Source organism: Salvelinus namaycush, chromosome 5, assembly GCF_016432855.1.
Source record: "Salvelinus namaycush isolate Seneca chromosome 5, SaNama_1.0, whole genome shotgun sequence".
Taxonomy (NCBI): Eukaryota; Metazoa; Chordata; class Actinopteri; order Salmoniformes; family Salmonidae; genus Salvelinus; species Salvelinus namaycush.
The window spans coordinates 70,857,468-70,879,022 of record NC_052311.1 but is presented as its reverse complement, the minus strand read 5'-3'; the positions used below and the strand labels follow the sequence as shown (position 1 = coordinate 70,879,022).

The 21,555-nt window shown below is 44.9% G+C and overlaps 2 protein-coding genes across 2 annotated transcripts; both read left to right on the top strand.

Moving 5' to 3' along the window:
* The first annotated feature begins 5,212 nt into the window (after positions 1-5,212).
* On the top strand, positions 5,213-6,371 carry LOC120047330 (epithelial splicing regulatory protein 1-like). The gene is made up of 3 exons (XM_038992853.1): positions 5,213-5,299; positions 5,531-5,755; positions 6,003-6,371. Exons 1-3 carry the CDS (start codon positions 5,213-5,215, stop codon positions 6,369-6,371), a joined length of 681 nt encoding a protein of 226 aa, XP_038848781.1.
* Positions 6,372-9,138: 2,767 nt separating this feature from the next.
* LOC120047778 (epithelial splicing regulatory protein 1-like) lies at positions 9,139-14,819 on the top strand. The gene is made up of 3 exons (XM_038993330.1): positions 9,139-9,767; positions 10,621-10,747; positions 12,778-14,819. Exons 1-3 carry the CDS (start codon positions 9,742-9,744, stop codon positions 12,904-12,906), a joined length of 282 nt encoding a protein of 93 aa, XP_038849258.1. The 5' UTR covers positions 9,139-9,741; the 3' UTR covers positions 12,907-14,819.
* The last annotated feature ends 6,736 nt before the right edge of the window (positions 14,820-21,555 follow it).

The window sequence follows — 21,555 nt, the reverse complement described above, 5'->3', positions numbered from 1 at the left end:
AGACTCCTACACAGTACAGGTTTATATGTTCTAGTGGTTTTAGACTCCTACACAGTACAGGTTTATATGTTTAGTGTTTTAGACTCCTACACAGTTCAGGTTTAAATGTTCTAGTGGTTTTAGACTCCTACACAGTACAGGTTTAAATGTTCTAGTGGTTTTAGACTCCTACACAGTACAGGTTTAAATGTTCTAGTGGTTTTAGACTCCTACACAGTACAGGTTTATATGTTCTAGTGGTTTTAGACACCTACACAGTACAGGTTTATATGTTCTAGTGGTTTTAGACTCCTACACAGTACAGGTTTAAATGTTCTAGTGGTTTTTTAGACCTCTACACATTACAGGTTTATACTGGTGTCTAGTGGTGTTTCGACACCTACACAGTAACAGGTTTATATGTTCTAGTGGTTTTTTTAGCCTCCTACACAGTACAGGTTTAAATGCTTCTAGTGGTTTTAGACTCCCTACACAGTACAGGTTTAATGTTCTAGTTGTTTTAGACACCTACACAGTTACAGGTATTAAATGTTCTAGTGGTTTTTAGACACCTACCAGTACAGGTTTATATGTTTCTAGTGGTTTTAGACCCTACACAGTACAGGTTTATATGTTCTAGTGGTTTTAGACCCTACACAGTAAGGTTTATATGTTCTAGTGGTTTTAGACTCCTACACAGTCCGGTTTAAATGTTCTAGTGGTTTTAGACTCCTACACAGTACAGGTTTAAATGTTCTAGGGTTTAGACTCCTACACAGTAACAGGTTTAAATGTTCTAGTGGTTTTAGACTCCTACACAGTACAGGTTTATATGTTCTAGTGGTTTTAGACACCTACACAGTACAGGTTTATATGTTCTAGTGGTTTTAGACTCCTACACAGTACAGGTTTAAATGTTCTAGTGGTTTTAGACTCCTACACAGTACAGGTTTAAATGTTCTAGTGGTTTTAGACACCTACACAGTACAGGTTTAAATGTTCTAGTGGTTTTAGACACCTACACAGTACAGGTTTATATGTTCTAGTGGTTTTAGACACCTACACAGTACAGGTTTATATGTTCTAGTGGTTTTAGACTCCTACACAGTACAGGTTTAAATGTTCTAGTGGTTTTAGACACCTAGACAGTACAGGTTTAAATGTTCTAGTGGTTTTAGACTCCTACACAGTACAGGTTTATATGTTCTAGTGGTTTTAGACTCCTACACAGTACAGGTTTATATGTTCTAGTGGTTTTAGACTCCTACACAGTACAGGTTTATATGTTCTAGTGGTTTTAGACTCCTACACAGTACAGGTTTATATGTTCTAGTGGTTTTAGACTCCTACACAGTACAGGTTTATATGTTCTAGTGGTTTTAGACTCCTACACAGTACAGGTTTTTATGTTCTAGTGGTTGTAGACTCCTACACAGTACAGGTTTATATGTTCTAGTGGTTTTAGACTCCTACACAGTACAGGTTTATATGTTCTAGTGGTTTTAGACTCCTACACAGTACAGGTTTATATGTTCTAGTGGTTTTAGACTCCTACACAGTACAGGTTTATATGTTCTAGTGGTTTTAGACACCTACACAGTACAGGTTTAAATGTTCTAGTGGTTTTAGACTCCTACACAGTACAGGTTTATATGTTCTAGTGGTTTTAGACTCCTACACAGTACAGGTTTATATGTTCTAGTGGTTTTAGACTCGTACACAGTACAGGTTTATATGTTCTAGTGGTTTTAGACACCTACACAGTACAGGTTTAAATGTTCTAGTGGTTTTAGACTCCTACACAGTACAGGTTTATATGTTCTAGTGGTTTTAGACTCCTACACAGTACAGGTTTATATGTTCTAGTGGTTTTAGACTCCTACACAGTACAGGTTTAAATGTTCTAGTGGTTTTAGACTCCTACACAGTACAGGTTTATATGTTCTAGTGGTTTTAGACTCCTACACAGTACAGGTTTATATGTTCTAGTGGTTTTAGACTCCTACACAGTACAGGTTTAAATGTTCTAGTGGTTTTAGACTCCTACACAGTACAGGTTTATATGTTCTAGTGGTTTTAGACTCCTACACAGTACAGGTTTAAATGTTCTAGTGGTTTTAGACTCCTACACAGTACAGGTTTATATGTTCTAGTGGTTTTAGACTCCTACACAGTACAGGTTTATATGTTCTAGTGGTTTTAGACTCCTACACAGTTCAGGTTTAAATGTTCTAGTGGTTTTAGACTCCTACACAGTACAGGTTTAAATGTTCTAGTGGTTTTAGACTCCTACACAGTACAGGTTTAAATGTTCTAGTGGTTTTAGACTCCTACACAGTACAGGTTTAAATGTTCTAGTGGTTTTAGACTCCTACACAGTACAGGTTTATATGTTCTAGTGGTTTTAGACTCCTACACAGTACAGGTTTATATGTTCTAGTGGTTTTAGACTCCTACAGAGTACAGGTTTATATGTTCTAGTGGTTTTAGACTCCTACACAGTACAGGTTTAAATGTTCTAGTGGTTTTAGACTCCTACACAGTACAGGTTTATATGTTCTAGTGGTTTTAGACTCCTACACAGTACAGGTTTAAATGTTCTAGTGGTTTTAGACTCCTACACAGTACAGGTTTATATGTTCTAGTGGTTTTAGACTCCTACACAGTACAGGTTTATATGTTCTAGTGGTTTTAGACACCTACACAGTACAGGTTTATATGTTCTAGTGGTTTTAGACTCCTACACAGTACAGGTTTAAATGTTCTAGTGGTTTTAGACTCCTACACAGTACAGGTTTAAATGTTCTAGTGGTTTTAGACTCCTACACAGTACAGGTTTATATGTTCTAGTGGTTAGACTCCTACACAGTACAGGTTTATATGTTCTAGTGGTTTTAGACTCCTACACAGTACAGGTTTATATGTTCTAGTGGTTTTAGACTCCTACACAGTACAGGTTTAAATGTTCTAGTGGTTTTAGACTCCTACACAGTACAGGTTTATATGTTCTAGTGGTTTTAGACTCCTACACAGTACAGGTTTAAATGTTCTAGTGGTTTTAGACACCTACACAGTACAGGTTTATATGTTCTAGTGGTTTTAGACTCCAACACAGTACAGGTTTATATGTTCTAGTGGTTTTAGACTCCTACACAGTACAGGTTTAAATGTTCTAGTGGTTTTAGACTCCTACACAGTACAGGTTTAAATGTTCTAGTGGTTTTAGACTCCTACACAGTACAGGTTTAAATGTTCTAGTGGTTTTAGACTCCTACACAGTACAGGTTTATATGTTCTAGTGGTTTTAGACTCCTACACAGTACAGGTTTATATGTTCTAGTGGTTTTAGACTCCTACACAGTACAGGTTTATATGTTCTAGTGGTTTTAGACTCCTACACAGTACAGGTTTATATGTTCTAGTGGTTTTAGACTCCTACACAGTACAGGTTTATATGTTCTAGTGGTTGTAGACTCCTACACAGTACAGGTTTATATGTTCTAGTGGTTTTAGACTCCTACACAGTACAGGTTTATATGTTCTAGTGGTTTTAGACTCCTACACAGTACAGGTTTATATGTTCTAGTGGTTTTAGACTCCTACACAGTACAGGTTTATATGTTCTAGTGGTTTTAGACACCTACACAGTACAGGTTTAAATGTTCTAGTGGTTTTAGACTCCTACACAGTACAGGTTTATATGTTCTAGTGGTTTTAGACTCCTACACAGTACAGGTTTATATGTTCTAGTGGTTTTAGACTCTTACACAGTACAGGTTTATATGTTCTAGTGGTTTTAGACACCTACACAGTACAGGTTTAAATGTTCTAGTGGTTTTAGACTCCTACACAGTACAGGTTTATATGTTCTAGTGGTTTTAGACTCCTACACAGTACAGGTTTATATGTTCTAGTGGTTTTAGACTCCTACACAGTACAGGTTTAAATGTTCTAGTGGTTTTAGACTCCTACACAGTACAGGTTTATATGTTCTAGTGGTTTTAGACTCCTACACAGTACAGGTTTAAATGTTCTAGTGGTTTTAGACTCCTACACAGTACAGGTTTATATGTTCTAGTGGTTTTAGACTCCTACACAGTACAGGTTTATATGTTCTAGTGGTTTTAGACTCCTACACAGTACAGGTTTATATGTTCTAGTGGTTTTAGACTCCTACACAGTACAGGTTTAAATGTTCTAGTGGTTTTAGACTCCTACACAGTACAGGTTTATATGTTCTAGTGGTTTTAGACTCCTACACAGTACAGGTTTATATGTTCTAGTGGTTTTAGACACCTACACAGTACAGGTTTATATGTTCTAGTGGTTTTAGACTCCTACACAGTACAGGTTTAAATGTTCTAGTGGTTTTAGACTCCTACACAGTACAGGTTTAAATGTTCTAGTGGTTTTAGACTCCTACACAGTACAGGTTTATATGTTCTAGTGGTTTTAGACACCTACACAGTACAGGTTTAAATGTTCTAGTGGTTTTAGACTCCTACACAGTACAGGTTTAAATGTTCTAGTGGTTTTAGACTCCTACACAGTACAGGTTTATATGTTCTAGTGGTTTTAGACTCCTACACAGTACAGGTTTATATGTTCTAGTGGTTTTAGACACCTACACAGTACAGGTTTATATGTTCTAGTGGTTTTAGACTCCTACACAGTACAGGTTTAAATGTTCTAGTGGTTTTAGACTCCTACACAGTACAGGTTTAAATGTTCTAGTGGTTTTAGACTCCTACACAGTACAGGTTTATATGTTCTAGTGGTTAGACTCCTACACAGTACAGGTTTATATGTTCTAGTGGTTTTAGACTCCTACACAGTACAGGTTTATATGTTCTAGTGGTTTTAGACTCCTACACAGTACAGGTTTAAATGTTCTAGTGGTTTTAGACTCCTACACAGTACAGGTTTATATGTTCTAGTGGTTTTAGACTCCTACACAGTACAGGTTTAAATGTTCTAGTGGTTTTAGACACCTACACAGTACAGGTTTATATGTTCTAGTGGTTTTAGACTCCAACACAGTACAGGTTTATATGTTCTAGTGGTTTTAGACTCCTACACAGTACAGGTTTAAATGTTCTAGTGGTTTTAGACTCCTACACAGTACAGGTTTAAATGTTCTAGTGGTTTTAGACTCCTACACAGTACAGGTTTATATGTTCTAGTGGTTTTAGATTCCTACACAGTACAGGTTTAAATGTTCTAGTGGTTTTAGATGTCTGAAGGTGAGAGGTCAAGAGGTCAGAGTTCAGTGGTAGTGAGTGACCCTGAGGGGGCTGGGTTACAGTTCCTCTCCAGGACGGTAAACATTGTGATATCCTGTTGGCAAACAGCCAGATCCCTACTGTCAACACACAAACACACACACACCTTTTCAATACAGACACACACACACCTACACATACTTAATCGGAATACCCCTGCCAGAGTAAAACCAGGAACTCCAGAGAGAATATGCTTGTTTATGTGTGTATGTTGTTGCTGAACCAGCACTTATAACCATCTAACCGTATAACTCTCTCTGTGTGTGTAGGTGTTGAACAGGTACTCGTCAGCCCCTCTGATCCCCGTGGCTCCAGCCCCCCTGGTGTCAATGTTGCCCTCTGTGTCTCTGTTGCCCTCTCCTGGTGGCGTGAGGGACTGCCTCAGGCTGAGGGGGCTGCCCTACACCGCCACCATAGAGGACATACTGGCCTTCCTAGGAGAATACACACACGACATCAGACCACACGGAGTACACATGGTGGTCAACCAACAGGTACACACTATATAAGCCTGCTCACGCACACACACTCACACTCTCTCTCTCACTCACTCACTCACTCACACACACACACACACACACACACACACACACACACACACACACACACACACACACACACACACACACACACACACACACACACACACACACACACACACACACACACACACACACACACACACACACACTATACGTACTGATACTAGAGTTACCCTGCTTTGTGTGTGTATCTCCATAGGGTCGTCCGTCAGGGGACTGTTTCATCCAGATGCGTTCAGCGGAGCGGGCTTTCTCTGCCTCCCAGCGGGTCCACAAGCAGGTGATGTCTGGTCCGGGCCAGGCTGGCAAGCGAGGGGTTAACAGCCGCTATGTGGAGGTGTTCCCCTGTAGCGCTGAAGAGATGGGTCTGGTGTTGATGGGAGGCTCCCTCTCACACACACACATTCACACACACACCCGGACTAGGAATGGGACAGGGCTCAGCCCGCCGCCATGTAAGTCCAGACGTAAGTGCTGCTGGGAGCTGGGCGCTTCGGGACCGCAGGGTAGGTGGGCTGCCACAGACCAGGGGGCAGGAAAGGGTGAGGGGATAGAGGTCAGAGGTTAAATCTTGCCCCCTGTCTTCTTTTCTGTCTGGGTTCTCTCTGATCTAGAACTCTGGGAGGGCAGGAGCGTCTGACCTGACCAGAGGGGTAGGAACCTGGGGTGTGTGAGTGTGTGTGAGTGTTTGTGTTTGTGTGTGTTACCCCTTGTGGTTTGGGAAAATTCTGTGTGATTTTGGTGAATTTGCATGCGGGGAGAAATCTGTATTTCACTGACTGTTCAATGTAAACATCTTCTTCATACTCTGATTAAAAACAGTGTGTTCCAATGGTTTATGTGTGCTTGGCATGTGTGAGGCCTCTTGCCCAATTCCAAATGGATCCCAATGTACTGGAAGCATTGGATAGGTGTGTAAGCAATATTACAAAAGTGACTTGAAAGTAGGGACTCAGGATTGATTTAGGATTGGGCTTGAGTCTTCCAGTCGGAGTGTGTCCAATCAGGGGGGCTGTGGGAGAGGTGGGTGGAGCTGAGCTCTGGTGTGTAGTGATGGAGATGTCTAGTCATTGAGCTCTGGTGTGTAGTGATGGAGATGTCTAGTCATTGAGCTCTGGTGTGTAGTGATGGTGATGTCTAGTCATTGAGCTCTGGTGTGTAGTGATGGTGATGTCTAGTCATTGAGCTCTGGTGTGTAGAGATGGTGATGTCTAGTCATTGAGCTCTGGTGTGTAGTGATGGTGATGTCTAGTCATTGAGCTCTGGTGTGTAGTGATGGAGATGTCTAGTCATTGAGCTCTGGTGTGTAGTGATGGGGATGTCTAGTCATTGAGCTCTGGTGTGTAGTGATGGAGATGTCTAGTCATTGAGCTCTGGTGTGTAGTGATGGTGATGTCTAGTCATTGAGCTCTGGTGTGTAGTGATGGTGATGTCTAGTCATTGAGCTCTGGTGTGTAGTGATGGTGATGTCTAGTCATTGAGCTCTGGTGTGTAGTGATGGGGATGTCTAGTCATTGAGCTCTGGTGTGTAGTGATGGGGATGTCTAGTCATTGAGCTCTGGTGTATAGTGATGGGGATGTCTAGTCATTGAGCTCTGGTGTGTAGTGATGGTGATGTCTATTCATTGAGCTCTGGTGTGTAGTGATGGTGATGTCTAGTCATTGAGCTCTGGTGTGTAGTGATGGTGATGTCTAGTCATTGAGCTCTGGTGTGTAGAGATGGTGATGTCTAGTCATTGAGCTCTGGTGTGTAGTGATGGGGATGTCTAGTCATTGAGCTCTGGTGTGTAGTGATGGAGATGTCTAGTCATTGAGCTCTGGTGTGTAGTGATGGGGATGTCTAGTCATTGAGCTCTGGTGTGTAGTGATGGTGATGTCTAGTCATTGAGCTCTGGTGTGTAGAGATGGTGATGTCTAGTCATTGAGCTCTGGTGTGTAGTGATGGTGATGTCTATTCATTGAGCTCTGGTGTGTAGTGATGGTGATGTCTAGTCATTGAGCTATGGTGTGTAGTGATGGTGATGTCTAGTCATTGAGCTCTGGTGTGTAGAGATGGTGATGTCTAGTCATTGAGCTCTGGTGTGTAGTGATGGTGATGTCTAGTCATTGAGCTCTGGTGTGTAGTGATGGAGATGTCTAGTCATTGAGCTCTGGTGTGTAGTGATGGGGATGTCTAGTCATTGAGCTCTGGTGTGTAGTGATGGAGATGTCTAGTCATTGAGCTCTGGTGTGTAGTGATGGTGATGTCTAGTCATTGAGCTCTGGTGTGTAGTGATGGAGATGTCTAGTCATTGAGCTCTGGTGTGTAGTGATGGAGATGTCTAGTCATTGAGCTCTGGTGTGTAGTGATGGGGATGTCTAGTCATTGAGCTCTGGTGTGTAGTGATGGTGATGTCTAGTCATTGAGCTCTGGTGTGTAGAGATGGTGATGTCTAGTCATTGAGCTCTGGTGTGTAGTGATGGTGATGTCTAGTCATTGAGCTCTGGTGTGTAGTGATGGAGATGTCTAGTCATTGAGCTCTGGTGTGTAGTGATGGGGATGTCTAGTCATTGAGCTCTGGTGTGTAGTGATGGAGATGTCTAGTCATTGAGCTCTGGTGTGTAGTGATGGTGATGTCTAGTCATTGAGCTCTGGTGTGTAGTGATGGTGATGTCTAGTCATTGAGCTCTGGTGTGTAGAGATGGTGATGTCTAGTCATTGAGCTCTCGTGTGTAGTGATGGGGATGTCTAGTCATTGAGCTCTGGTGTGTAGTGATGGGGATGTCTAGTCATTGAGCTCTGGTGTGTAGTGATGGTGATGTCTAGTCATTGAGCTCTGGTGTGTAGTGATGGTGATGTCTAGTCATTGAGCTCTGGTGTGTAGTGATGGTGATGTCTAGTCATTGAGCTCTGGTGTGTAGTGATGGGGATGTCTAGTCATTGAGCTCTGGTGTGTAGTGATGGAGATGTCTAGTCATTGAGCTCTGGTGTGTAGTGATGGTGATGTCTAGTCATTGAGCTCTGGTGTGTAGTGATGGTGATGTCTAGTCATTGAGCTCTGGTGTGTAGAGATGGTGATGTCTAGTCATTGAGCTCTCGTGTGTAGTGATGGGGATGTCTAGTCATTGAGCTCTGGTGTGTAGTGATGGGGATGTCTAGTCATTGAGCTCTGGTGTGTAGTGATGGTGATGTCTAGTCATTGAGCTCTGGTGTGTAGTGATGGTGATGTCTAGTCATTGAGCTCTGGTGTGTAGTGATGGTGATATCTAGTCATTGAGCTCTGGTGTGTAGTGATGGGGATGTCTAGTCATTGAGCTCTGGTGTATAGTGATGGGGATGTCTAGTCATTGAGCTCTGGTGTATAGTCCCGTGTAGCTCAGTTGGTAGAGCATGGCACTTGCAATTCCAGGGTTGTGGGTTTTGATTCCGACCGGGGACCAGTATGAAAATGTGTGCACTCAACACTGTAAGGACTCAAATGTAAAACAGTCATGGTGATATAATAGTGAGGTCATTAGTGGGGTCAGGAGTCAAGCCCAAACACACGTCTGTAGAAACTAAAGGTTTTCATTGAGGAGGGTCGTTGTTGCAGAAGCCTCTCCTGGAAACAAACTACGACCGGACCATGTCACATAGCCATTGTAGACGACTGGGAAGCACACTGTAGTCTGCTCACAGCAGCCATCTTTAGAGGGGACCAGGGGATCTGTAGTTCTCTGTGTTCCGTGTTGGGCATGTGTCCTTTCCGTGTCCTTTCCTTGGCGTGTTGTCTAACTACCCCCCCACCCCCAATCCCCCCTCCCCAGGTCTGTCTCCTCCCTCCTACTCCTTCCCACCCGTCCCTTCCATCCTGCCAGCTGAGGCTGCCGGCCTCTTCCCTCCCATTGGGCAGGTGCTGCTGAGTCCCCGCCCCCTAGGACCTGGACACACCTACTACCCAGCTAGCACTCAGCTCTACATGAACTACACTGCATACTATCCCAGGTAAGGACTATTATGGGTTGTGGGGAAGGACATACACAAGGGTAGTTAATGATATCAGTGCCCCAGATAAGAACTGTTAGCCCCATAAACCATCCAGTCATACACTGTAAGTGCCTTGGGGGCTGGGAGGGAGGGGACATACACAAGGGTAGTTAATGACTGAACAGTAGTGTGGTATCAGAAGGAAGAGCAAACAGCACTAAGACCAAAATGACCTTTCTCTCCCCTCCTCCCCTCCCCTCCCCTCCCCTCCCCCTCAGCATTGAAGTTAATTTGGATGTGATATCCCTGACGGAAAAACCACATGGAGTTCACATGTGAACACGTGACGTTTTCCAAAAACACGTTTTCATGTGATCTTATATGAAGTTAATGTGACAACATGTAAAGCAACATGTGATAAAATGAAACTACAAGTGAAAACACATGAAGTGTTACAAAAAACACATTTTCACATGATTTTCCACATGTGAAATCGTGTGGTTTTTCCTTAATGGATATTTACTGTATGACTCTAAGCACACACACCTCATGGCATTTCAGGATGTATAATGCTCTGTTTGTTATGGCCTCTCCAACTCACTCCTTATATCTCCCCCCCTCTCTCTCCTCCCTCTCTTCTCACCCTCTCTCTCCTCCCTCTCTTCTCACCCTCTCTCTCCTCTCTTCTCACTCTCTTCTCCTTCTCTCTCTCCTCTCTTCACCATCTCTCTCCTCCCTTCTCACTCTCTTCTCCCTCTCCCTCTCTTCTCCCTCTCCTCTTCTCTCTTCTCCCTCTCTCTCTCCTCTCTTCGCACTCTCTCCTCTCTTCTCACCCTCTCCTCTCCTCTCTCCTCCCCCTCCCTCTCTCCAGTCCCCCAGGTTCTCCCAACACTATAGGGTACTACCCCTCCCCCACCCCCCTGCCCTCCCCTGGGGGAGTGGTCCGTATGCATGGCCTCGCCTATAAAGAACTGCTCAACACCATTCAGGGATACCAGGTAAACTGTGTGTGTGTGTGTGTGTGTGTGTGTGTGTGTGTGTGTGTGTGTGTGTGTGTGTGTGTGCGTGCGTGCGTGCGTGCGTGCGTGCGTGCGTGCGTGCGTGCGTGCGTGCGTGCGTGCGTTTGTGCGTGCGTGCGCGCGTTTGTGCGTGCGTGCGTGTGTGTGCACTTGGACGTGTTTAACTATACTTGTGGGGAAGTCCCCGCAAGAATAGTAAACAAACATGTTGTTAGTCCCCACAAGGTGAAATGCTATTTCTAGGAGGTTTATGGTTAAGGTTGGAATTAGTGTTAGGGTTAGAATTAGGTTTAGGTTTAGGAGTTAGGGTTAGGGGTTAGGTTTTGGCGTTAAGGTTAGGGTTAAGGTTAGGATAGGTTTCAGGGTTAGGAAAAATTGGATTTTGAATGAGACTGAATTGTGTGTCCCCACACCATTAGATATACAAGACTGTGTGTACGTTCATGTGTGTTAGAGAAGATGTGTGTGTGTGCAATGTGACCGGTATAGTATGTGTTGCCGTGTCCTCTCATGTCTCACGGTTGATCCAAAGGAAGTATTCAAATCTGCTAATGGAGGAGTGTACTATACTGTCAGGTATCCACTGTGTTTGCCTGGAGGCTATCAAACAAGTTAGTCAGGTCTACCCTCCCTGTTCTGTTCCCTCCCTCACAAACACCCCACAGACATTCTGTTGGGTGGATCTCCACTGCCTGCATGGACTTGATTTACAAGAGGCTGCTCCTCACTGATACATACTCTAGGAAATAGCCAGTGAGTTCAGCCTGTGCTAATGAACACTAGTTTGTAAATGGAGGTGATACTATATACTGTAGATAAATCAGCAGTAAGCATCTTGTAAAGGCTGACTCTTCTGAACACACAGCCCAGCCTGTCTCAGTCCCCTGTGTCTCTGTCCCCCTCAACACTATAGTACGCTACTGAGGATGGCCTTGTGCACGCTCATGCTAACATGCACGATCACGATCCCTCCCGGACCCTGCTCACGCAGCCCAAAGAGTGGCTGTGTATTTAAGGGGTGTGTCCTAGGCAGGCGGAAGGTAAGGATTGGCTGACAGGGTCATGGGGCGTGTTTCTCCTTTCCTTCGTCTCCGGGACGACGTGGTTGTGGGTGTGGTTTGAGATTCGGGGTTACTAGGGGTCACGGAGTCTAGCTAGGGGGGATTTCAATGCCCCAAACCACACACTGTAAAAAAAGATGATGGTTCCACCAGAGAATGTTGTGTTGATCGGGACACTGAGTAGAAGTTCCCCCCCAACCACTGGTCCAGGATCAGATGTCTTCTACCCCCTGATGGTTCACATTTGGATTGTGTGTGTGTGTGTGTGTGTGTGTGTTTGTGTGTGTGTGTGGGGGGGGGGGGGGGGGGTAATCTGATCCTAGATCTGTGGCAACCATCTGATTTCCTTCTTGACATCTATATTTTTACAGTGCAGATCAGATTACCCCACAAACCCAAGGATCAGATTATCCCACACATCAAATCCTAACCTCTAGGATCAGAATACACCCAATCCTAACCTCAGATCTAGGATCAGATTTTTATTTTATTTAACTAGGCAAGTCAGTTAAGAACAAATTCTTATGTACAATGATGGCCAAGGAACAGTGGGTTAACTGCCTTGTTCAGGGGCAGAACGACAGATTTTTACCTTGTCAGCTCGGGGATTTGACCTAGCAACCACTTTGGTTACTGGCCCAACGCTCTAACCACATTCTCTGGTGGAACCTAGAACCGTACCTGTTCTATATGGTCAATTTCTACCTGGTGCTGTCTGACTCAGCCCTTCCAAGGTGTGTTCCCCTTTCCTCCCTGGGGCGCTGTAGTGTGCTAGATAGTGTTATCACTGCTGTACTAGTGTCAGGTGGGGAGGTGGTGGACTAGGTGATGGAATCCTCTGGTGCTGGGACAAGGAAACCTTCAAACCACATAGACTCCTTTCCTTGTACTGACGTTTTCTCTCTTTTCACTTCCCCTCTCTCCCTGCCTCTCTTCCTCTCTCTGTAGAGTCCTATGGAGGCATTGCCTGTACTGAGCAGTATGATTGGTCAGTCCAGCAGCGGTGATGCTCTGATGCCCTTCCCCCCTCTCCTGACCAAGCAGGGACGGCACTACCTGGACCTAAACATGTTGTAGAAGGCTCAAAGATCCACACACTGACACTCAGTACCCACACACTATACCAGGGGTGTCAAACTCATTTTACCCCAAGGCCCACATTGGGGTTTCACCCAGATCTGGAGGGCCACAGTGGGGTTTCACCCAGATCTGGAGGGCCACAGTGGGGTTTCACCCAGATCTGGAGGGCCACAGTGGGGTTTCACCCAGATCTGGAGGGCCACAGTGAAAAGTGGTTATATTTCCTTTTTTTTACATATATAAGACATGGCTCTCTATATTAAACTGTGCCGAAAGTTTGACACTCCTGCACCACAATATCACACAACACACATGCGCGCATGCATGCACCCCCCCCAAAGGACATGTGGGTCTGGTCTGAGTTTTGTGGTATATACAGTGTATATGCATGAGAGCAGAAATGTATTTTATATCAGAGCTTTGCCTCAGCCAAACAGCAGCTCTGTCTTTATATTGCACATAGTATTTTTAAAAAGCTTTCTAGAGACGTTCTAAGATGTTACAACCACTTCAGGAGACGTCTGTTAGAAGTAGAGCTGCGTTTAGTACTAATTATTGATCTGAACCTTTCTTCGTGACTTGCATACATTTGTGTATGTGTGTAAGTGCTTGTGTGTGTGAGAGAGAGAGAGAGGAATGTGCATTGTGCACTACTCTCTCTAGATACTATATGTATATATTTTTATTTTATACTGTCTGTCTAAAAACGTTATATTACATTTTATTTCTTTATACTTTCTATAATTTTACAATCCAATACTAGAACATTGTATTAGGAAGCCTCCTGCATGAAGAAGTTAGTAGTGCCAGCTACACTCAGATGTTTACATGTTATGGCAAATATAAAGCACTGCTAACCAATCAGATTACTATACAGATTATACTGTATATCAACAGCATAGTGTCCGACATAAAAGTTACATGTAGTTAGTCAAATGCTGAATCACTCCCACACCCCTCCCATCTAACCTGTTTATGTTTGCCTAGTTCCACTCCACCCTTGCCTTTTGTATGTGACGCCAAGCTGAGCCCAGAGCCAGGAGATTACTATTCCTGTTGCCGGTGGTGTAAAGTACTTAAGTAAAAATACTTTAAAATACTACTTAAGTAGTTTTTGGGGGGTATCTGTACTTTACTTTTATATTTATATTTTTGACAACTTTTACTTTTACTCCACTATGTTCCTAAATAAAAGTATGTATTTTTTACTCCATACATTTTCCCTAACACCTAAAAGTACAAGTTACATTTTGGATGCTCAGGCAGGACAGTAATATGGTCCAATTCACACACCTATCAATATAACGCGTTGTAATCCCTACTGCCTCTGATCTGGCGGACTCACAAAAATAAAATACTGCATTTGTAAATGAATTTACTTTTTTACGACAGTTGAGTACTTTTTCCACCACTGTACTTAAGGACATTTAAAACCAGATACTTTTAGACTTTTACTAAAGTCATTTTCTATTAAGTCATCTTCACTTTTACTCAAGTATGACAATTGAGTACTTTTTCCACCACTGTCTATTGCCTTACCCAGCTCGGTCCCAACTCACTGTGATGGAGATTTACCACTGTGCTCTCTGATTCCTTACTGTAATGTCACTGTGCCTGCATGGCTGCATCTCAACAGTCTACTTCACTGACATAAAAGGACATATTGTTCTTATCTATCATGAGTTTTCAGATCAGTGCAGACTAAGGAGGGGAGGCAAGGAGAGGACCCCGCTTCAGACTATTGAAACTCAACCAGTGTGTTTTACTCCCATGAAGGCCAGATTAGACAGTAGAGCTATAAATGGCCCATGATGATGTAATACGTTAATGATGTAATACATTGATGTCTGCTGTGACTGTGGGTCCCTGGCTGTCCAGGGAACTCTCCTGTGACCACACTGACAGTCTAATAAATAGAACATGTGAAACAAGCCTGTCTGGGAAACTCATTGATTACAAATCAAACGCACTGTCTGCGAATTCATTATTCATTACAACAATCAAGTGATCAAATTGGAGTGAAGAACCTATGATGAGTTGGTCTGTGATTTGCTGCGTTCACACACTCCCACACCTCTCTCGTACTGCTAAGGTGAGGCCGCTGTTGACAGAATGTGGCAGGAGGAAGACTGAGAACTCCCTGCCACGGTGTACTGACTCAGTCCCTCACACCTTCTCACACTCTCACAGTACTATTGTCATCCTGAAACAGAGATAATTCTAGCAGTAAAAATTGGAGGGAGAGAGAGGGAGATGAGGGTAGAGGAAGAGAGAAAACAAGAAGCACTAGGACCCCGAGGGCAGAACTAGCATTGTATAACACTACGACCCCACCCACATTCTCGCTCACTCCACAACACTCTACCTGATCCTGTTTATGCACCGGTTTCTCTTGATTCACCTGACACACACACCAACGCACTTCCCAAGCAGAGACCAGACAGAGAGCAGAATGTTTGTTAAAGTTAACACGTTGTCTTTATTAAGGTTAAACACAGGGGTATAGAACATAGACAAGAACAGCAATAAGGAACTGCACAGAAACATGGCAGGGCTGTAACCTGAGCTCTGACCCAAACTCTCCAGTTAGTTCCATGTAACCACAGGCCTAGGATCAGATTAATTCTAAGATTAACCACAAGGAGAATGTAAAAAGGCCTGATCCGGGTAGTGGTTATGGGCAACTACAACTGATTCAAGCTGCAGTCTGTTTGGGTGTGTCTCCATCTACAGGACAAGACCGGGACTGCAGCTCTGCAGATTTTCATCTGGGAACAGTTACCAGCATGTAGCAGTTTCATTAGAGCAGATCAACATGACAATACAATAAGTCATGACAAATTGTTTGTGTCATCATTTAAACAGTTAGGGCTTTGATTGTGTAGGATTCCCAGCAGTAACCTTATTACTTTAGCATTCATCTTTCATCGTCACCCGTCCCTCTGTCTGCCTGCTTGTCAGTCTGTGTCTGCAGGGATATGTGAATCTCTCGGAGCATGTTGTTACATGGTGTGTAGTGTGGAAGCATGTTGTTAAAGGGTGTGTAGTGTGGGAGCATGTTGTTTCAGGGTGTGTAGTGTGGGAGCATGTTGTTACAGGGTGTGTAGTGTGGGAGCATGTTGTTACAGGGTGTGTAGTGTGGGAGCATGTTGTTACAGGGTGTGTAGTGTGGGTGCATGTTATTACAGGGTGTGTAGTGTGGGAACATGTTATTACAGGGTGTGTAGTGTGGGAGCATGTTATTGCAGGGTGTGTAGTGTGGGAGCATGTTATTGCAGGGTGTGTAGTGTGGGAGCATGTTATTGCAGGGTGTGTAGTGTGGGAGCATGTTATTGCAGGGTGTGTAGTGTGGGAGCATGTTATTGCAGGGTGTGTAGTGTGAGAGCATGTTATTACAGGGTGTGTAGTGTGGGAACATGTTATTACAGGGCGTGTAGTGTGGGAACATGTTATTGCAGGGCGTGTAGTGTGGGAACATGTTATTGCAGGGCGTGTAGTGTGGGAGCATGTTATTACAGGGCGTGTAGTGTGGGAGCATGTTATTACAGGGCGTGTAGTGTGGGAACATGTAATTACAGGGTGTGTAGTGTGGGAACATGTAATTACAGGGTGTGTAGTGTGGGAACATGTAATTACAGGGTGTGTAGTGTGGGAACATGTAATTACAGGGTGTGTAGTGTGGGAACATGTAATTACAGGGTGTGTAGTGTGGGAGCATGTTATTGCAGGGTGTGTAGTGTGGGAGAATGTTATTGCAGGGTGTGTAGTGTGGGAGCATGTTATTGCAGGGTGTGTAGTGTGGGAGCATGTTATTACAGGGCGTGTAGTGTGGGAACATGTTATTGCAGGGCGTGTAGTGTGGGAACATGTTATTGCAGGGCGTGTAGTGTGGGAGCATGTTATTACAGGGTGTTTAGTGTGGGAGCATGTTATTGCAGGGTGTAGTGTGGGAACATGTAATTACAGGGTGTGTAGTGTGGGAGCATGTTATTACAGGGTGTGTAGTGTGGGAGCATGTTATTACAGGGTGTGTAGTGTGGGAACATGTAATTACAGGGTGTGTAGTGTGGGAGCATGTTATTACAGGGTGTGTAGTGTGGGAACATGTAATTACAGGGTGTGTAGTGTGGGAGCATGTTATTACAGGGTGTGTAGTGTGGGAACATGTAATTACAGGGTGTGTAGTGTGGGAGCATGTTATTGCAGGGTGTGTAGTGTGGGAGCATGTTATTACAGGGCGTGTAGTGTGGGAGCATGTTATTACAGGGCGTGTAGTGTGGGAGCATGTTATTACAGGGCGTGTAGTGTGGGAGCATGTTATTGCAGGGTGTGTAGTGTGGGAACATGTAATTACAGGGTGTGTAGTGTGGGAACATGTAATTACAGGGTGTGTAGTGTGGGAACATGTAATCACAGGGTGTGTAGTGTGGGAGCATGTTATTGCAGGGTGTGTAGTGTGGGAGCATGTTATTGCAGGGTGTGTAGTGTGGGAGCATGTTATTGCAGGGTGTGTAGTGTGGGAGCATGTTATTACATGGTGTGTAGTGTGGGAACATGTTGTTACAGGGTGTGTAGTGTGAGAACATGTTATTACAGGGTGTGTAGTGTGGGACCATGTTATTACAGGGTGTGTAGTGTGGGACCATGTTATTACAGGGTGTGTAGTGTGGGAGCATGTTATTACAGGGTGTGTAGTGTGGGAGAATGTTATTACAGGGTGTGTAGTGTGGGAGAATGTTATTACAGGGTGTGTAGTGTGGGAACATGTTGTTACAGGGTGTGTAGTGTGGGAGCATGTTATTACAGGGTGTGTAGTGTGGGAACATGTTGTTACAGGGTGTGTAGTGTGGGAGCATGTTGTTACAGGGTGTGTAGTGTGGGAGCATGTTATTGAAGGGTGTGTAGTGTGGGAGCATGTTATTGCAGGGTGTGTAGTGTGGGAGCATGTTATTGCAGGGTGTGTAGTGTGGGAGCATGTTATTACAGGGTGTGTAGTGTGGGAACATGTTATTACAGGGTGTGTAGTGTGGGAGCATGTTATTACAGGGTGTGTAGTGTGGGAGAATGTTATTACAGGGTGTGTAGTGTGGGAACATGTTGTTACAGGGTGTGTAGTGTGGGAGCATGTTATTGCAGGGTGTGTAGTGTGGGAGCATGTTGTTACAGGGTGTGTAGTGTGGGAGCATGTTATTGCAGGGTGTGTAGTGTGGGAGCATGTTGTTACAGGGTGTGTAGTGTGGGAGCATGTTATTGCAGGGTGTGTAGTGTGGGAGCATGTTGTTACAGGGTGTGTAGTGTGGGAGCATGTTATTGCAGGGTGTGTAGTGTGGGAGCATGTTATTGCAGGGTGTGTAGTGTGGGAACATGTTATTGCAGGGTGTGTAGTGTGGGAACATGTTATTGCAGGGTGTGTAGTGTGGGAGCATGTTATTGCAGGATGTGTAGTGTGGAAACATGTTATTACAGGGTGTGTAGTGTGGGAGCATGTTATTGCAGGGTGTGTAGTGTGGAAACATGTTATTACAGGGTGTGTAGTGTGGGAACATGTTATTACAGGGTGTGTAGTGTGGGAACATGTTATTACAGGGTGTGTAGTGTGGGTAGAAATAAAACATGTTCCTTTTAAAATAACACTTCAGCAAAGTCTTTTGTATGCAAATCTAGAAAGGTTGACTGCATTATGTACAGTAAATGCAGACTGCTGAGTGCAGCCAGTGGACGTGGGACTCCTGAAGGTCGTCTCACACCGGGTCCATGAGGCATCCATGATGTCACAAGGGTCACGGACTCAGAGCTCCGTCATCAGGAGAGCCCTGAGAATCTTCTCTCTGCCCAACCTCATCTCTTCCCCGCTAAACACAGACACACACACAGACAGGGACACACACACAGATCATCAAGAGGAATGTTACATGACTGAGATTTGTGTGTGAGATTTGTGTGTTAAGTGTGTCTGTAACCTGAGTGTGTGTGTAACCTGAGTGTGTGTTACCTGTTGGTGTGAGAGGCGAGGCAGGGTACCAGGGGAGGGATGGAGGTGTGGTAGTAGGAAGGGGAGAGGTGGGGAGAGGCAGAACGCTCACAGCATGGACTCCTCAGCTCCAGTATCGGCATGTCCATCTGCAACACACACAGAACAGTTTAGTTCACAATCCACTATTATCCTGGTATTTGCTTAGAAATGATAAGGCTCTGATCCAAATGGGCAAATGCTCTGCTATGAAAAGTGTGTGTTGCTGAGTGCTCTGGGGTATGATAACCTGTGTGTTTGTTTCCTGAGGGTATATGGAGGGTTGTGTCTGGTTGTCCAGTGAGTTGTTAGATCCACACTTCCCAGTGCTTCGGGAAGAGATCGCTGCAAGGGCCTCTGGGAGATTATCCTCATCCTCATGGTTACTGAGGACCAATTACAGGACCATGTTCAGCCACAGCATTCTAATGTATCACATGAGTAGTGAATAACTAACATCATAGGTTTTTGTGTAGAGTGGCTAGGTTATGACAGTACTTTGAGTACAGGACACAGCTGTGAGCATCGTATGGAATCCCAGAGCAGGTTGTGAATACCTTGCCATACTTACAAGCTGAACTGCCTGACCAGTCTTTTCCTGCGGTTGGTGTTAGGGTTCGACTTGGCGGGTCTGTCTGTGGTTGAGTTGTGGTCAGGGCGGAGGGATGTTTTCTCTGTGGTCAGACTGGAAGTGGCAGAGTCTCTAGAGTCCTGACTGGAGCTCTGATACCTGAGACACACACATACCATTATCATCCACTATCAAACACACACACTGGGAGGAGTATTGTATCACTGCTAGTACTGGCCTGTCATTGATCTCCTGACTACAGGTCTTCCCTCTGGGCGTCAGCGGAGCATCCTTCATCAAGAGAGGAAGAAGAGGAGAGGACAGGAGGATGACAGAGGACAAGAGAATAGGAGAAGGAGAGGACAAGAGGATGACATAGAAGAAGAGGAGGATGAGAGAGGAGAAGAGAAGAGGATGAGAGAAGAGGAGGACAGGAGGATGACAGAGGAGAAGAGGAGGATGACAGAGGAGAAGAGGAGGATGAGAGAAGAGAAGAGGATGAGAGAAGAGGAGAGGACAGGAGGATGACAGAGGAGAAGAGGCGAGGACAGGAGGACGACAGAGGAGAGGACAGGAGGATGAGAGAAGAGAGGACAGGAGGATGACAGAGGAGAAGACAAGAGGATGAGAGAGGATGTTAGCTTTTACACGGCTACTGCAAACACACACTCAATAGGGTCAGAACTCACTCTATAGACAGCCTCCATCACTAGGGGTCAGTACTCACGCTATAGACAGCCTCCATCACTCACTAGGGGTCAGAACTCACTCTATAGACAGCCCCCGTCACTCACTAGGGGTCAGTACTCACTCTATAGACAACCTCCATCACTAGGGGTCAGTCCTCACGCTATAGACAGCCTCCATCACTAGGGGGCAGTCCTCACGCTATAGACAGCCTCCATCACTAGGGGGCAGTACTCAGTCTATAGACAGCCTCCATCACTAGGGGTCAGTACTCACGCTATAGACAGCCTCCATCACTAGGGGGCAGTCCTCACGCTATAGACAGCCTCCATCACTAGGGGTCAGTACTCACTCTATAGACAGCCTCCATCACTAGGGGTCAGTACTCACTCTATAGACAGCCTCCATCACTAGGGGTCAGTACTCACTCTAAAGACAGCCTCCATCACTAGGGGTCAGTACTCACTCTATAGACAGCCTCCATCACTAGGTGTCAGTACTCACTCTATAGACAGCCTCCATCACTAGGGGTCAGTACTCACTCTATAGACAGCCTCCATCACTAGGGGTCAGTACTCACTCTATAGACAGCCTCCATCACTAGGGGTCAGTACTCACTCTATAGACAGCCTCCATCACTAGGGGTCAGTACTCACTCTAAAGACAGCCTCCATCACTAGGGGTCAGTACTCACTCTATAGACAGCCTCCATCACTAGGTGTCAGTACTCACTCTATAGACAGCCTCCATCACTAGGGGTCAGTACTCACTCTATAGACAGCCTCCATCACTAGGTGTCAGTACTCACTCTATAGACAGCCTCCATCACTAGGGGTCAGTACTCACTCTATAGACAGCCTCCATCACTAGGTGTCAGTACTCACTCTATAGACAGCCTCCATCACTAGGTGTCAGTACTCACTCTATAGACATCCTCCATCACTAGGTGTCAGTACTCACTCTAAAGACAGCCTCCATCTGAGCTTTGAAGATGTTACACTTGAGATGGTCTGGAGGGCTGCGGGGAGAGGAGGGCTGGAGAGACTTCTCAGACAACTGCTTCTCCTCTGCCTGAGAGATGAGAGAGAGAGATGGAGTCCAAATGTGTATTAAAATAACTGCTAAAATATGTCTGACCTGGTGTGTAACCGTACCTTGTTGTCCATGTTGACATGTAGTGAAGGCCAGGGAGAGGTGTTGCTGTCTGTCTCCAGGGGGTTGAGCAGACAGAGCTCCAACTCATCTACAGGACAGGGAGAGGTGTTGCTGTCTGTCTCCAGGGGGTTGAGCAGACAGAGCTCCAACTCATCTACAGGCCAGGGAGAGGTGTTGCTGTCTGTCTCCAGGGGGTTGAGCAGACAGAGCTCCAACTCATCTA

What these genes read in the sequence shown, in the direction of transcription:
- LOC120047330 (XM_038992853.1), top strand. Translation starts at nt 5,213, where the DNA reads ATGTCTGAAGGTGAGAGGTCAAGAGGTCAGAGTTCAGTGGTAGTGAGT. An exon ending in TACAGTTCCTCTCCAGGACG is followed by an intron (nt 5,300 to 5,530) that starts GTAAACATTGTG and finishes CTGTGTGTGTAG; the next exon opens with GTGTTGAACAGGTACTCGTC. An exon ending in ACATGGTGGTCAACCAACAG is followed by an intron (nt 5,756 to 6,002) that starts GTACACACTATA and finishes GTATCTCCATAG; the next exon opens with GGTCGTCCGTCAGGGGACTG.
- LOC120047778 (XM_038993330.1), top strand. Translation starts at nt 9,742, where the DNA reads ATGAACTACACTGCATACTATCCCAG. An exon ending in TACACTGCATACTATCCCAG is followed by an intron (nt 9,768 to 10,620) that starts GTAAGGACTATT and finishes CCCTCTCTCCAG; the next exon opens with TCCCCCAGGTTCTCCCAACA. An exon ending in ACACCATTCAGGGATACCAG is followed by an intron (nt 10,748 to 12,777) that starts GTAAACTGTGTG and finishes CTCTCTCTGTAG; the next exon opens with AGTCCTATGGAGGCATTGCC.